General features: G+C 41.2%; 1 protein-coding gene across 1 annotated transcript in view; it reads right to left on the minus strand.

The window, feature by feature from the left end:
- Nucleotides 1-16,339, minus strand: part of LOC121573939 (junctional adhesion molecule 3B-like) — a 52,080-nt gene extending 35,741 nt beyond the window's left edge. Inside the window, exon 1 of the mRNA XM_041886350.2 lies at nt 16,255-16,339. Within this exon, the coding sequence (XP_041742284.1) occupies nt 16,255-16,339 (85 nt within the window). The remainder of the gene's footprint in view (nt 1-16,254) is intronic.
- Nucleotides 16,340-17,138: the final 799 nt, after the last annotated feature.

A 17,138-nucleotide genomic window follows, 5' to 3' on the forward strand; every position in this document is an offset into this window, starting at 1 on the left:
ACGCCGATTAAACTGTTTACATGTCCTAATAATTGTAAAGATTGCTCAGAAAATCAGGTGTTTTAATCGGCGTATGCTTACTTCGATTATGACTTCACGCCAATTAAGACAAACAGAGTAAGGTGTTTACATAACTAGTGCCATCCTCGGCCTTCTGCCATAATCAGTTTAATATCGAATTATTAGTGTGGATGTCAACTTACTTTGAAGTGTAAAGTGTAGGAATAGACCTACAAGTGAAATAAGCTATTGATACAGACATGGTGACGTAGCAGGACAATCAGAATGCCATGAACCAAGAGGTTGTGAGTTCAAATCCCAGGTGAGGAATTGTTAAATAATAATTACTGTATGAATAAACAATGTAATCATCAGATCAAATCAAATGTTATTTAAAAACATGCGCCGAATACAACAGGTGTAATACAACAGGTGTAGACGTTACAGTGAAATGCTTACTTACAAGCCCTTAACCAACAATGCAGTTTAAGAAAAAAATATTAAAATAGCAAATAATTAAAGAGGAGCATTAAAATATAATAACAGTATGGAGGTTATATACAGGGGGTACCGGTACAGAGTCAATGTGCGGGGGCACCGGTTAGTCAAGGTAATTGAGGTAATATGTACATGTACAAGGGTAGAGTTAAAGTGACTATACATAAATAATAAACAGAGTAGCAGCAGCGTAAAAGAGGGGGGTGGGGGCAATGCAAATAGTCCAGGTAACCATGATTAGCTGTTCAGGAGTGTTATGGCTTGGGGGTAGAAGCTGTTAAGAAGCCTTTTGGACCTAGACTTGGCGCTCCGGTACCGCTTGCCGTGCAGTAGCAGAGAGAACAGTCTATGACTCTGTTTATTATTTATGCATAATCACTTTAACTCTACCCACATGTACATATTACCTCAATTACCTCGACTAACCCGTGCCCCCGCACATTGACTCTGTACCGGTACCCCCTGTATATAACCTCCCTACTGTTATTTTATTTTACTGCTGCTCTTTAATTATTTGCCATTTTTATTTTTTTCTTTAAAACTGCATTGTTGGTTAAGGGCTTGTAAGTAAGCATTTCACTGTAATGTCTACACCTGTTGTATTCGGTGCATGTGGCAAATACAATTTGATTTGATTTGAAAACAGGTTTTTAGAAATGTTTGCTAATTGATGTAAAAAAAAACTGAAATATCACATTTACATAAGTATTCAGACCCTTTACTCAGTACTTTGTTGAAGCACCTTTGGCACCGATTACAGCTTCGAGTCTTCTTGGGTATGACGCTACAAGCTTGGCACGCCTGAATTTCGGGAGTTTCTCCCATTCTTCTCTGCAGATCCTCTCAAGCTCTGTCAGGTTGGATGGGGAGTGTCGCTGCACAGCTATTTCCAGGTCTATCCAGAGATGTTCGATTGGGTTTAAGTCTGGGCTCTGGCTGGGCCACTCAAGGACATTCAGAGATTGTCCCGAAGCCACTCCTGCGTTGTCTTGGCTGTGTGCTTAGGGTCGTTGTCCTGTTGGTAGGTGAACCTTCGCCCCAGTCTGAGGTCCTGAGCGCTCTGGAGAAGGTTTTCATCAAGGATCTCTCTGTACTTTGCTCCATTCACCGTAGGGATGGTGCCAGGTTTCCTCCAGACGTGACACTTGGCATTCAGGCCAAAGAGTTCAATCTTGGTTTCATCAGACCAGAGAATCTTGTTTCTCATGGTCTGAGAGTCCTTTAGGTGCCTTTTGGCAAACTCTAAGAGGGCTGTCATGTGCCTTTTACTGAGGAGTGGGTTCCGTCTGGCCGCTCTACCATTAAGGCCTGATTGGTGGAGTGCTGCGGAGATGGTTGTCCTTCTGGAAGGTTCTCCCATCTCCACAGAGGAACTCTGTCAGAGTGACCATCGGGTTCTTGGTCACCTCCCTGACCAAGGCCCTTCTCCCCCGATTGCACAGTTTGGCCGTGCGGCCAGCACTAGGAAGAGTCTTGGTGGTTCCAAACTTCTTCCATTTAAGAATAATGGAGGTCACTGTGTTCTTGGGGACCTTCAATGCTGCAGACATTTTTTGCTACCCTTCCCCAGATCTGTGCCTCAACACAATCCTGTCTTGGAGCTCTACGGACAATTCCTTCGACCTCATGGCTTGGTTTTTGCTCTGCCATGCACTGTGAATGCACCTGAGCTCAATTTCGAGTCTCATAGCAAAGGGTCTGAATACATATGTAAATAAGGTATTTCTGTTTTTGTTTTTAATACATTTGCAAACATTTCTAAAAACCTGTTTTCGCTTTGTCATTATGGGGTATTGTGTGTAGATTGATGAGGAAAACAATTAATTTAATCAATTTTAGAATAAGGCTGTAACGTAACAAAATGTGGAAAAAGTCAAGGGGTTTGAATACTTCCAAAGGCTATTTTTACATATTGGCAATAGCAATAGAAGTTACTTTTAGATTTGTATCATTTTCCTTTAGAATTTTGATTAACCACATTACATTGATTTTGAGATATGAAGACTTTATTATAAATTAAGTTTAACTTTTTCACGAAAATTAGCATATGAAAATCATAACTGGCCGCAGATCAGTAGAAATTGTTGGATAACTTGGCACTCCAAATGGAAAAGGTTGCTAACAGTATTATTACAGTACTAGCTGAGTAATTCTAGCATGACTCAGCTAACAGAGAAAAAAAAAAAACACTTTAATGGGAAATAATTATGTCCAAGCTCATTAGACACAGTGAGGAGAATATCCCATCAATTACTGGGGAGTGTCACTGGTCTGCATATTGCTCCGGGTATTATTTTTTCTAATATATATATACAGTGGGGAGAACAAGTATTTGATACACTGCCGATTTTGCAGGTTTTCCAACTTACAAAGCATGTAGAGGTCTGTAATTTTTATCATAGGTACACTTCAACTGTGAGAGACGGAAAATCCAGAAAATCACATTGTATGATTTTTAAGTAATTCATTTGCATTTTATTGCATGACATAAGTATTTGATCACCTACCAACCAGTAAGAATTCCGGCTCTCACAGACCTGTTAGTTTTTCTTTAAGAAGCCCTCCTGTTCTCCACTCATTACCTGTATTAACTGCACCTGTTTGAACTCGTTACCTGTATAAAAGACACCTGTCCACACACTCAATCAAACAGACTCCAACCTCTGCACAATGGCCAAGACCAGAGAGCTGTGTAAGGACATCAGGGATAAAATTGTAGACCTGCACAAGGCTGGGATGGGCTACAGGACAATAGGCAAGCAGCTTGGTGAGAAGGCAACAACTGTTGGCGCAATTATTAGAAAATGGAAGAAGTTCAAGATGACGGTCAATCAACCTCGGTCTGGGGCTCCATGCAAGATCTCACCTCGTGGGGCATCAATGATCATGAGGAAGGTGAGGGATCAGCCCAGAATTACACGGCAGGACCTGGTCAATGACCTGAAGAGAGCTGGGACCACAGTCTCAAAGAAAACCATTAGTAACACACTACGCCGTCATGGATTAAAATCCTGCAGTGCACGCAAGGTCCCCCTGCTCAAGCCAGTGCATGTCCGGGCCCGTCTGAAGTTTGCCAATGACCATCTGGATGATCCAGAGGAGGAATGGGAGAAGGTCATGTGGTCTGATGAGACAAAAATAGAGCTATTTGGTCTAAACTCCACTAGCCGTGTTTGGAGGAAGAAGAAGGATGAGTACAACCCCAAGAACACCATCCCAACTGTGAAGAATGGAGGTGGAAACATCATTCTTTGGGGATGCTTTTCTGCAAAGGGGACAGGACGACTGCACCGTATTAAGGGGAGGATGGATGGGGCCATGTATCGTGAGATTTTGGCCAACAACCTCCTTCCCTCAGTAAGAGCATTGAAGATGGGTCGTCGCTGGGTCTTCCAGCATGACAACGACCCGAAACACACAGCCAGGGCAACTAAGGAGTGGCTCCGTAAGAAGCATCTCAAGGTCCTGGAGTGGCCTAGCCAGTCTCCAGACCTGAACCCAATAGAAAATCTTTGGAGGGAGCTGAAAGTCCGTATTGCCCAGCGACAGCCCCAAAACCTGAAGGATCTGGAGAAAGTCTGTATGGAGGAGTGGGCCAAAATCCCTGCTGCAGTGTGTGCAAACCTGGTCAAGACCTACAGGAAACGTATGATTTCTGTAATTGCAAACAAAGGTTTCTGTACCAAATATTAAGTTCTGCTTTTCTGATGTATCAAATACTTATGTCATGCAATAAAATGCAAATTAATTACTTAAAAATCATACAATGTGATTTTCTGGATTCCGTCTCTCACAGTTGAAGTGTACCTATGATAAAAATTACAGACCTCTACATGCTTTGTAAGTAGGAAAACCTGCAAAATCGGCAGTGTATCAAATACTTGTTCTCCCCACTGTATATCTTTTTAAATATTGTATTATGCATTGTTCGGAAGGGCCCGTAAGTAAGCATTTCACTGTTAGTCTACACCTGTTGTTTACGAAGCATGTGACAATTAAAATTTGATTTGAATGTCCAGATTCTGATTTACTCTTTGCACCTGCAATTACAGTAACCCCACTGCTGATAAGTGATGTCTCCAACTGATTGGCCAACTGCTGTCTGATCTCTAGACAAGCGCCCAGCTAAACTCTGAGGGGAAAACAGTCAAATTGACTGGGCATCAGTATGTTTAACCTACTGTACATACAGTACTCTATGCTACCTTCATTGCTCAAATCTGGGGCCTCCTGTAGATATGCTTGATCACGAGGCCTTCCACGAGGCCTTCCAAGCCCTGTCACTCCCAGCGCAACGGAGGTCGGTCTCTAAACATTGTGCTAATAATCTCCCTGAAACCATGGGATGCTGCCCATGGACATATGCGGGATGATCCTTGAGTGTTGATGATCTGAAATAAAACTGCATGGTTGGCCAGTTCCGCATGAATGACCATCAGAGCGGGGAATTAATTACACTGAGCATCGGGGGAGGCTGTTTAAAAGGGACTCATCAGCCCAGAGATTTACTGTAGATTCCCTCTGAAAATGTGGTGAAAATGCACAAACCCATAAGATCATTATTCTGTCTCAAACCGGATATAGACAGAACGGATGGGTTCGAGGAAGCTGCGGTTCAACTTTTGGGGGAAAAATGTTTGTTTTTCCTCCTCATCCAACAGGCACACTTTGAGGCCCCGTGTGAGCGCCGTAACATAACTCATCCTGCCCAAAAAGGCTTTTGTTCTTGTGTTTTCTACCGTTCTTATTTATTCAATAAATAAATTATTTGTGTGCTCTATTCCTCCTCTCCGCTGTTTTATGCGTTGAATATTTCAGGAGACGCACATCTGTGCTCTCATTGTTCTTTCGGGAAGACTATAAGTCACGTCTTCATCATACCAGCAGTGCATACTGGAAATGAAGAACACTGGTCAAGCCCCTGAAGAAATTTGACTTTCTTTCTCTATTACTACTATCAGCTCAGTGTCCTAACTTCCTGATCGTGACAACTCTATTGGTGCAGCCTGACCAGATGTTCCATTACATTTACCGGTACATCATTTAGCAGACGCTCTTATCCATCAGGGTCATAGTACTTTCATCTGATTTTGCAGGACTGTCAGGATATCTCTCTCAAAACTATTTATTTTCATGGTTTGTTGTCAATATGCTACATGGCAATGCAGGCAGTCGTTGTTTGAAGATCGGGGTTTGTACAGTGAGGGGTGTTATTTCAATCAATAACAATCTCACAACTGAAAACATTTCGGCCTTTAATTAGCCTATGTAGGCCTGCAGTCTGACAAGTCACAACACAATTTTCTGTGTCAGGGATGCAGGACAACTAAGGTCTGCAATGGACGCCAGTGGGTAGATGGATGAATCAGAAGTTCTATATTAATCTTAGCTTTAATCCATGCAGAGGCGATAAGGAAATGGAGAGGCTCTGACAGAATGATCCTGTACAGCTTGCAGAGAATTGTGTGTGTGTGTGTGTGTATGTGTGTGTGTGTGTGTGAAATGTGCATGCATAGAGGGTCTTATAATCAATCAATGATTTAGAGCTTTGTTTTTAGAATGTTAGTCCAGTGGAGACCTGACAAATGCCGCATCTAGGCTTAGTGCTTCGTATTCATCCTTTGAGCTTTGGCCATAACAAAAATTGCATATTTTCTAAGAACTACAAAACATGCCGTTTTCTATCACAATCGATTGTAATCCTGACTTCAAAACCATTATTGTTGCTTCTATTGTGATTAAATAGGTTAAGGGGAGAGTTCAGGTGGGACTTCGCGCTTCAGCAAACAAAGGAAAGGAGGGGTTTTAAGGGGACAAATGTAATCGGTCTTTGTCTCATCTATCATGTTGCTTTGCTCACAAGAAGTCGTCATTTCTATATATCTCTGTCATTCATCTAGTGGTCTTGAATTCATTCCAGCGTTACTATGAACCTCTTTCTCTTGTGTTCAACTTGCTCTTTTCTATTTACATGGCTATGGTGAATGTACCAGTATCTTTGTTGTGGTGTCTTTCCACATTGTGAGGATCTCTTTTAAGCCTCATAATTCCCTCCAATAATACTGTTGTTTTATTCTGCCTGTGAAACCTCTCCAAGGTCTTGGTGGCTTGTAAGCCCTGATAATGACCATTGTGTAAACATGTTCAACTCGGGAAGTGCGACTATCAGGAGGAAATGGCAGATGAGATAGTTTTGTTTAATTACAACCTTCCTGCTTTAGAAATCGGGAAAAGCTTGAGCTAAATGTAACACATTTGACGACAGTTGTCTACTTTTTTCTGTCCTATTCGCTTTTTCTTTCCACTCCTCATCCCTGGCTGACGCAGCGGTGTTTATGAAACTGTATTGAAATGACTGTGCACTTCCATGCGTTGGTGTTTTTTTATTTTTAACTTGCCAACGTCACCCTTATCAGCCCCTATGGGCTCTGCTACTAAAATGGACTCATAAGCAAGCTTCACACATGAATGCCTAAACCCTCGTTCTCCAGCTCTGGGGCTGCGGCCTTGTCTAGCGTCCGGTTACAGCGATGACAAATGCCATCCAAAGCTCTGAGTCACAATGAAAATGACCCAAATTGTTATTATTTTTCTATAGCTTGCTGTAACATGGTTGACAGGCAAGTACTAAAAGCAGTACACCCTCTACCAGAGCTCAGTCGAGGGCCACCATGGTACAAACTCGTCAACAATTTCTGGCATGTCGACAAATATCTCAGGCACTTACTTACCCAAGGTATGCACTCACACACGTGTGGCAGCTGTACAGTGTACATACTGTATCTGGGCTTCTACCGTGTTCTCAGGCACGACTCATGGCAAACCTGAAAACATGGGTCACCCATGTCCCTGTGATACATTCTGACAGGATTAGGAAATGCCATTAATGTCGCTGGATATCAAACATTTCAGTGCTCATTAAGTATTTATACATGCTCTGTCCGAACACTTTTCTCAGGCTTTTTTTTTCTCCACCTAACTGATGATTATGTTTTAATGGATGTGCTCCAGACTAGGTCTGTTGAAAGCCATTGTGAAGATATGTTCTTATTACTGGCTATATTTACAGTCCTTTTTCTGTATATATTTACCTGGTATGTACAAATGAAATTATGTGATGACAATTGATACTTTTTGGTTCTTAATTCAAATAAAGCAATACTTTAAAATACTATTACCTGGGCCCAAATGCTGTTGCTTGTTTCAATGAATCCCAAATAAACCAAACAAATAGTTATTAAGCTATTATTGATGACCATTTCACCATGTAATTTCTAAGTAAATACTAGGTAAATAGCATACTGTAATATAAAGAGTATCCTTATTAAGAGCATTAATAGGACAAAGGAAATACTGAGGTCAGTTAATATGTTACACTGTGGCATCTCTGCCGCATCAAATCATCCTTTTTACCAGTTAATACTGTAGCCCTAAGTGTTAGCCCTAATGCCCGGTCACCATATGGTCTAGTGACAATCTTCCGACACTATCTGACCAGTCAGCTAAATTAACATTGCAAATCTGATGCTAATGGTGGATTCTCAACAGTAGAAAGGCTAATGATTCTAATAAGGCCTTCCTTTGTTTGACACAAATCAATAATCATTTATTGTAGCTTTGTCTGTTCTCTGTCGCTTACTCACCATCATTCTAACGTTCAGTGGAGAGAGGCTTTATTGTGAAATATATTCAATTGGAAACTGTAGTTTTAGGTTGTAGGCCTACCTAACAGCTGCCCAAATATAGGGCTCGACATACAGGGCTGGCCGCTGGCCCGGGGAGGTTTTGGAAACCCTCCGGGCCAGTCAGTGGCCCGCTTGGGCCAGTACAAACATTATGGTAATAATGCTATTTTTAATCTAGGCAATATAATTGATGAATGAAAAAATGATGAAAAAACAGATGCATTCCCGAAGCTATGTTCGTTTTTGTAGATTATCTATCACAAGCGCGCCGCACACATATAGTAGGCCTATTTCTGTCGGGCAGAGAGAGCATGCAGATCTCAAACAGCTGGTTGTTGTGTGCAGTTCTGATATCTACCAGTAAATGCCAAGGCAAGAATGGGTATGCAAACCAGGTATTTAAAAAGTAGGCTATTACATCAGCCATGATGTAATAGCCTACTTTGAAAATCTGACATTTCCTCTAGGCTATTTGCTCCTTGAAAAGTCATTCAAGTTATGGCAGCCAATTTAGAAGTTCTACTGCTCCAATATAATTATTCTATGAATTAATTTCTGATCCGTTTTTATGAGAGATGTAGCCGCTTTTTTTTGTTTCCCGCCGTTTCAATTGACGGGTGTTCCGCCAGTCTGTTGCGTTCGCCAGTCTGTTGCGTTCGTTGAGCTAAAACCATGTGCGGTTATTATGAGCAAGACAACATTGAACATTGGCTTCAACTTGGTTTTTCATACAAATAATTTAATTACTAAGGGAACCCGGTTTTTGGTCGCTTTCTCGTTTTAAAACATGATACAATAACCCCTCAATAGCTCTTCAACATCTCAAATGGCGAGACTGACTAGCTACCACACGGACAGACTTCATTAGTGTGTTTATGCCGGGAGCATCTTCAGGGGTATGCAGTCTATTTAGTCAGGCAATGCCCACATTATTCTGACATATTTTATAATGTAAAAATAATGTGAATGTCCATGCATAATGCCATTGGAAAGGCCTATTAAAACATTAATTATCCTTAAAATGGTAATTCATACTTCTTTTGCATACATTTTGGGGGGAGTTTTTTTCCCTATAGGCTATTACAACAATTAATATAAAATAGGTCCTTGAATTACAATTAAGTGCTTCAAATGTTGAAAATCCTTGAATTTGACTTGCCACTGTCTGTATGAACCATGTATAGGCTACTTGCAAATGAAAGATCAAATCACCTGCTATTGGAATTATGCGCGCATCATTTGCTGTCCTGTCAGATCATGACCTGGGCCCGTATTTTTTTTCTCTCCATTCGGGCCAGTAGCTTTCAGTTGCCACTGGCCTGGTGTGCCACTAGAAAATGTCCCTGAATGTCGAGCCCTGTGAATAAGAACCTCAGGACCAAATGACTAAAACTGTAAACCAAACATGAATGAACTTTGATGGACCAAAGAGTTATCTGATCAAAAATCTAATTTGAGATGGCATAGTAGTCTGCAGTGGACTACATTTCCTGAGCTTGAGATGGTCGTAAGAAGGATATCTGCCTGATGATGAATAATTTGTGGCAAATGTGTCACTGGGTGGATAAAGCATCTCGGCCAATTACCTTGGTTAGAAACATAAAGAGGCACTGCAGTCAGAAATCACAGTGAACTTCCAAACACCCCTACTCCACCCCCACTTACTCAAAGCAATGGTTTTTTTTTTTTACTCCCTTTGGATGACCACAAACATTTTTGCCAGGTCTTAGCGCAAGTATTGCACATCCCTCCCCGGAGGCCGTACAACCATGGCTCTTGCATACTGACCTTTTTCGGTAAGGCACTACATCAAGAGAATGCCTCAGCGTGGATTAGTTAAGGTCAACAAAATTATTGGGATGTCTTTTTTTAATCACAAGGCTGGTGTCATCTGCCCTTCATAGAAAACACTCTGGTGGCTGCTCTAAGGGATTGGAATCATCGTCACTCCTGCAGTTCACAGGAAGGAGTGTTTTGACTGTCAGCTTGGCTATTGGTGATAAACTTGTTTTGGGAACTAACACTGCTCTCTCTGAAAGTGCCAAATTGCATTTTCGGAAGGGTAGAAAAACAGTGACAATGGCACTGAAGCTAGCCAGTTGTCGTCAATGTGTCTTTGATTAATTATTTATTGGTCAAGGGGATTTCTAATATGATTCAAATCTATTCTCCACTTTTGAAGAGGAGAAACTATTGGCATTATTTTCTGATAATGCCAATAGTTTCTATAGTATTTTTATTATGGCTTAGATGTCAGGAGTATGCATGTTTCAAGTTTAATCATATATTTAGAGTTGCTTGATTACAAGCCCATGCTTTGGAATAAACAGTGTTCAAACACCTGAGGGTGTCATATGACTCTGGCATCTGGCTATTTATAGAGAGAGTAATTGCCTTTGTGACAGTATGGTAAACAGAGGATGAATCCAAAGCGATTATCTGGCTATGACTCCCAGCATGTAGCCCAGCCTTCCCTTGCCTTTTCAGACAGGCAGTTCTTCAGCAGCATTCACTTTATTATATGTGCACTGTCATTAATTAATCTGTAATAATTTCACCAAGTTGGCAGCATCCCAATGTGTGATCGATGGCGGTTCCCCCTGACCTGTTGATGTGCTGGCTCTATCTGAATCCAGTGACTGAACACAGGGAGTAAAACCCCTCCGGTGCTTCCTCCCCTAGGGATCATGTGACCAGATAGCCAAACAGGAAATCACCCAAACACTGCTCAGACAGCAGATTGAGAATTATCCCGCAGACACAGAATAAAGGTAGCATAATAATGTCTTAGTAAAACAAACAACAGATTTTACCTGCTATTGACAAGGGGAAATATCTCTTCCTGACTTATTATGCCATATCTCACGACAGACAAAAGTGAGATCTGTGAGAAAGATAAATAATTGTCATCCTCTATCATAATTCCAATAAACTACATTGAGGCCTACAGATGGGCTTACTGCATGATAATCTTACTGACATTTGAAGAATGCACATGCTTGCCATTCCTGGAACATACAGTAAGCATGTCATTTTCAACTTTCCCCTCAGCATCTGCCACTGCTTACCAAGAGGAGATGTTTTTTTTTTTTCAAGCAGGATAGCGCCGACTTCAATAACCTTTCAAGTTCTTTGTGCGAAGTTCATGTGGATTTGTATCTCATGAAAGGCCATTCAATTTAAATCCAGCTTTTATGTCTAACTCCTTCAGCTAACACAACTGTTATGCTTTCTTTCTTAGTCAACTCCCCTTTCATTTTCTTTAAGCCCAACTTATCCGCAGGGGTTCCTTTTAGCTGTTAACAAAACAGGTCAGTCAAATCAAATTGTATTTGTCACATGCTTCGTAAACAACAGGTGTAGACTAACAGTGAAATGCTTACTTACAGGCCCTTCGCAACAATGGCAAGAAAACATTCAAAAAAGATAATAGAACGAGAATAACACGAGGAATAAATACACAATGAGTAACGATAACTTGGCTATATACACGGGTACCTGTACCGAGTCGATGTGCAGGGGTACGAGGTAATTGAATTAGATATGTACATATGGGTAGGGGTAAAGTGACTAGGCAACAGGATATATAATAAGCAGTAGCAGCAGTGTATGTGATGAACCAAAATATTTTTTAGGGCCTTCCTCTGACACCGCCTGGTATAGAGGTCCTAGATGGCAGGGAGCTCGGACCCAGTGATGTACTGGGCTGTACACACTACCCTCTGTAGCGCCTTGCGGTCGGATGCCAAGCAGTTGCCATACAAAGCGGTTATGCAGCCAGTCAAGATGCTCTCAATGGTGCAGCTGTATAACTTTGAGGATCTTAGGCCCATGACTAATCTTTTCAGCCTCCTGAGGGGAATGAGGCGTTGTCGTGCCTTCTTCACGACTGTGTTGGTGTGTGTGGACTATGTTAATTCCTTAGTGATGTGGACACCGAGGAACTTGATGCTCTCGACCTGCTCCACTACAGCCCTGTTGATGTGGATGGGGGGCGTATTCGGCCCTCCGTTTCCTATAGTTCACGATCAGCTCTTTTGTCTTACTGACATTGTTGTTGAGTGGGAGGGGTATTGTAATTCACTGTACATTAGAATGTTTTTTTCCTCCGTATGCTTTTGATTCGGAATGCCATATGTGCTAACACACGGTGTCTGAGGTTTGGGAGGGACGCCACAGATATTTCTGGTCACCCATGCCTTCGCCCCAAACACATCCACCCACTCCTGCTCAGCTGTTTCAGGCCATTCCACTGTAGGAGGTATGTGCTGGGCTGCCTTTAGCCCATGCATGGGCCTTTGTAGCACAGTTATCGTCTTGTTGTTGTCCATGGATTAGCTTTAACTAACTTTTAAATGCTGAAATGAATCTGCATGTTTTGTGCACAACACATAATTCAAAATGACATTTCAGATTGTTGTCAAACCCTAACCCCAGAATAGGTCAACAGTAAACGGCTTTACATGCAAACTAGAAATGTAGGCTAGAGCTGCAAGCCTAATTACAGGAAATGGGCTACTGTGCTAGTTTAAACTGACAGTGGGTCTACCATTCTCACACAACTGCTTTGTCTGTTGGGAATAACCCTTAACTCTCTAAACAAACGAGTGCTGAGAGGGCAGCCACTCCTCTCAGTGTGTGCTATCCCTTTTTCCCTGCCATTTACTGTCTTTCCACTAAAATGTCAAGCCGTATGTGACTCGCCGGGAAGGGTCCAGCATGCCATTTAGTGAGTGCTCCAAACATTTGCTCACAAGCTGTGGGTGGGAAGGGAAGCATCTGATAACAAGCACCTCCTGGGGGAAGCACTAGCAGCACTTTCCCTGGGGCTCACCAACTCCTGCCGTCCCCACCAGTAATGCCACACATTTCAGACAATGAAGAAAGCATCTGTCATCTGGCTATTGTTTAAATGGATGCTTGTAGTTCTTAAAGGCGTCAGCATGCTTCAGTTCGGCTGGCGCCTAACAGAGCTCGGCTTGAAAAAAACTTTTTAAAAAACAGCAATAGTGCTGTTTGTCCATTTTGAGACACCGTAGCCAGTTTCCTCAAAATAGTCAGAATTAATCTAAAATAACTCAAGAAATCTGTCATAACTTTTGACGGTTTTACCGAGATTTTAGTCGCGCAATTTTGCATCTTACCAGGATGTTTGGTGCAGTATTTCTCAAAGTGAAAAAATGTGCATGAGGACGAGTCGTCTCTCGTTGAATGACAACAGGCACTTCATTGAAGAATCCCTACTGTTGATCATTCGCTGACGAGGGTGCGTAGACTTCGGCTACCGTCTTCGGCTTGCCTCGAGAAAAAATGCTGTGTGCCCGAACAGCCGGAAAAAAAACTTGCCGAAGTCAAAAACATCACAAAATGTCATCATAATATATGCACAAACTGTTCCAAACAGTTTTGGCTGGAAAGCATGCGGACGCCTTAAGTCAGCAAAGAAGACAGGCGTCTTATCCTTCATTGTGTGTGTCTCTCTGTGTGCGTGTGTGTTTTATTTTCTTTACATACAGTATATCCTCAAATAAGGGACTTCTCTTCTCACCCAAAGAGGCATGAGGCTTAAGCAGACTTACTATGAGCTGCCATAGCGCAAAAAAAGAACTAGACCAGAGTCAATAATTTCAGTTGGCCAAGCCTCCACGAGTAGCCTAATAAATTTCCCACTTATTTGCTAAAAGGTAATTTATCAAGTCTGAAATTACATTTGCCACAACCACGCTTTTAAGAAATACATGGTAGATTGTAATTCATGTTTATTTCACATTTATTTCACATTTATTCAGACTGGAAACAAGTTTGATTGCCATCAATGAACAAACTTGCATTTTAGAAGCCAATAATTCTCTAACTTAAAATAGAGTGACTGGGCCTAAAGGGTTGCTTTCTATGACTATTAAGGAAAGATCTCAACGTTTATATTGTCTTGGAACTGTTCCAATTTGAGCATTGTCCAGCTCACACATATCTTGGCACTTCTAAATCTTGGCAGGAGTACTCAGGCAAATGCGTTCCTGAGTGCTTACCCCTTTCTTAGGAAATTTGATGTAAAACAGCTCAGGTAAAACCAACAGCGAAATGTCAGCCTGTTCTCTAAGATCTGTGATGGAAAAATACACAATAGCTACATCTCTCATAACTATTCAAAATAAATATAAACTTTGACATGAGTTCAAAACAGTTCCTTGGCAATGAACAAACAAGCCAACGGTGAATTAGCCTAAAACCAACAAAATCATATGCATAGCAGGATATCAAATTAATTTTTTATTCAAGCAATAAAATGAAATTAAAAAGTATTTAAATGTACAAAGCTGATTAAAGTTATTTTCCTCAACAACAACAACAAACAATGTTTTTCTTTCAGAACTGTAGTTGGGGTCAACAGTCTTTCCAACAACAATCAGGGATAACCAGCTCTTACTATTTAACCTACAGACAATAACAACTGGATAAGCTGTCAAATAATACATCACTTCAAACACACTAAATCAGATTGTCAGTAGGCCTAAGTCCAGAGTAACAGAGAAAGACACCAGCAACATATTTGGAAGCAGCCTACTTGCTATCCCTAATTAAATCCACATAGAATTAAACCAATCCACACACTTTGATGATCAGAAAGGCACACTGAGGTCTGTGCCCACCCTTTCTTCTGTGTCTGTCGTTATGAAGGGCCCTTGCACAAAGCAAATGACCACCACCAGTCCATCACATGTGGTGCTGTTAAATAAGACCCTGCTATGATCTAGTCTTATTTATTGTGTATGTGAGTAGCCTTAACTTAGTTATCATTAACTTAGTGATTATACTTCTCATTACAATACACACAAGATTAATTTGACATAGGCTATACTATAACACCTGCTATAGGCTATTAGGAACTATCCATCTAAATGTTATGGTTACATGTATCTTATTCTGAGTTCTATTTTGTTTAATTAAGCATATGCCTATCAATGACAACAACTGTTGTGAAAGTTGATACAAATGTAACTCTAAAATGTCAACATAATGATTAAACGTTCTTTCCGAGAAGGATCTGAGCGTGCATGAGTTGTCTAAACACGAGGGAGCACTTTTCTAGAAGAAATTGCATCATACCCTTTCAGAAATATAGCCCAATCAAAACATTAAACAACGTCACAATTTGGCCAGGTGCAGAGACAAATCGCTTGATCTGAGATGGCTAATACAAAGTTACAAATCAACGTTTTAGAACCGATCATCAATGAGTTCTCAACGCTGGCAAAGCGCGCTGCATGCTGCTTTCAGGCAGGCTCCTACCGCGGACTGTCTGTCTTGATTCCCGAATGGAAAGAAACGTTATCTCCCATCACTGAATATTGCCAGTCTGAACTTTTATCAACCACAATTCAAAGACGTTAAAAAACGTTTAAGCAAACGTATGTTAGTATCAAATATGTATTTATTAAACACTATAACACATTTAGAGTTGAATTTATAGATTCGAAAACTTTTGAAAGTAAGGAGACGGACAAAGGGGACTCGGCTCATCCCCATGAAACAACACGCCTCTAAATTAACGGATACATTTGATCTCTTCTTGCTATTTCATAATGTAACGTTTGTAGCAAATAAACATGCGCTATCGATAACTAACTGTATGTAGAGCAGTTTGCGAGGGGTTTCTATCTCTGAAGAGTTCGAGAAGCTAGACATGCCTCCAAATGCCAGCCAGATAACTGTGCACTGTCCGGCTCGCGACGGATCAAACATTCCAACGAGCCAACAAGGCTTGAGCCTCGCGCTCTACCAAACAATGTCTTACTTCTGGTCTTCGATTACGTACTTTATAATTTAATATATCTCCATTTAAATCAGAACATCATCCATGAATATCAAGATAGCTGGTTGGCTATAGCTAGTTTGCTGAGTTTAGTTAGGTCATGAAGAATCACTTATATCCTAACGCAGATCACAACGTAGCTCGCAAATAACAAAGTAGCTAACTCTGAACAACAAGTGGGAGTATCACGTCCAGAATGTATCTGAGCAATGGCAAGAGGCTAGGGAAATCAAGCGTGGTCCTCATACATTTACTTACAGTGAGTTGAGAGCAGGACCAGAATGCAAGCCAGACGTGTTAACGCCATTTTGGAGTCGATGCAATGTTCAGTTTGGCCGTACATGCGCAAAGTTAAGAGCTTTTTAGTGGATGGAGAGAGGAGGACTGGCCGGTGAGAGGGGGGGGTTCCATGGCTACCGAAAGCATCACTCACAGTCAAGAATTGATGGTTGACTAGACGTGGGAGGACCAGACGTTTTACAACGGTGAACCAGGCAGGTGGAAGCTGTGATTGGGGACTACTGTATTAGGCTACCCATTCTATTCTATGTGATTTTTTTATTTGTATTATTGATTATCAGATTAGGCTATGTATGTCAGATATCCAAACAAATCCCATTCTTAAAAAAATTAAATAAACAATAGGCATCCTTCCTAAATCAAATGACCTTTGCGATGTTTTGTTGAGTATTCATGTTGTGTAGAGTAAACAAGGAATTCATGTGCATTGATTGGAGGCTCTTTTTACTGGCCTAATCCTGTCAGTGGTAACTGCACTTAAGTAGAATCCCACAGCTGTGTCATCAAGCAGATCAAGATTGAAAGAATCTGCTACTTATCCCAGTCAATCTCAATAGAGCTTGCATGCATTCGTTATTGCTTTTAGATAGCTAAGCCAACCATTGGAATAGTGTCTGCTGACTGGATGTGTGTGTGCCTGTGTGCGTGCTTCTGTGTGTGTGACTGTGTGTGTGTGACTGTGCTTGTGTGTGACTGTGCTTGTGTGTGCGTCAGTGTGTGGACTAGGAAACATTGTCTGGATTGTGGTGTAAACCCCCTTAGTATGATTTTTATCCACATTCATTTATGTGCCTGAAATATGTTGCTTGCAATTTTATGGCGATGACATCATATTAAATGTG

The sequence above is a fragment of the Coregonus clupeaformis genome, chromosome 9, assembly GCF_020615455.1.
Source record: "Coregonus clupeaformis isolate EN_2021a chromosome 9, ASM2061545v1, whole genome shotgun sequence".
Taxonomy (NCBI): Eukaryota; Metazoa; Chordata; class Actinopteri; order Salmoniformes; family Salmonidae; genus Coregonus; species Coregonus clupeaformis.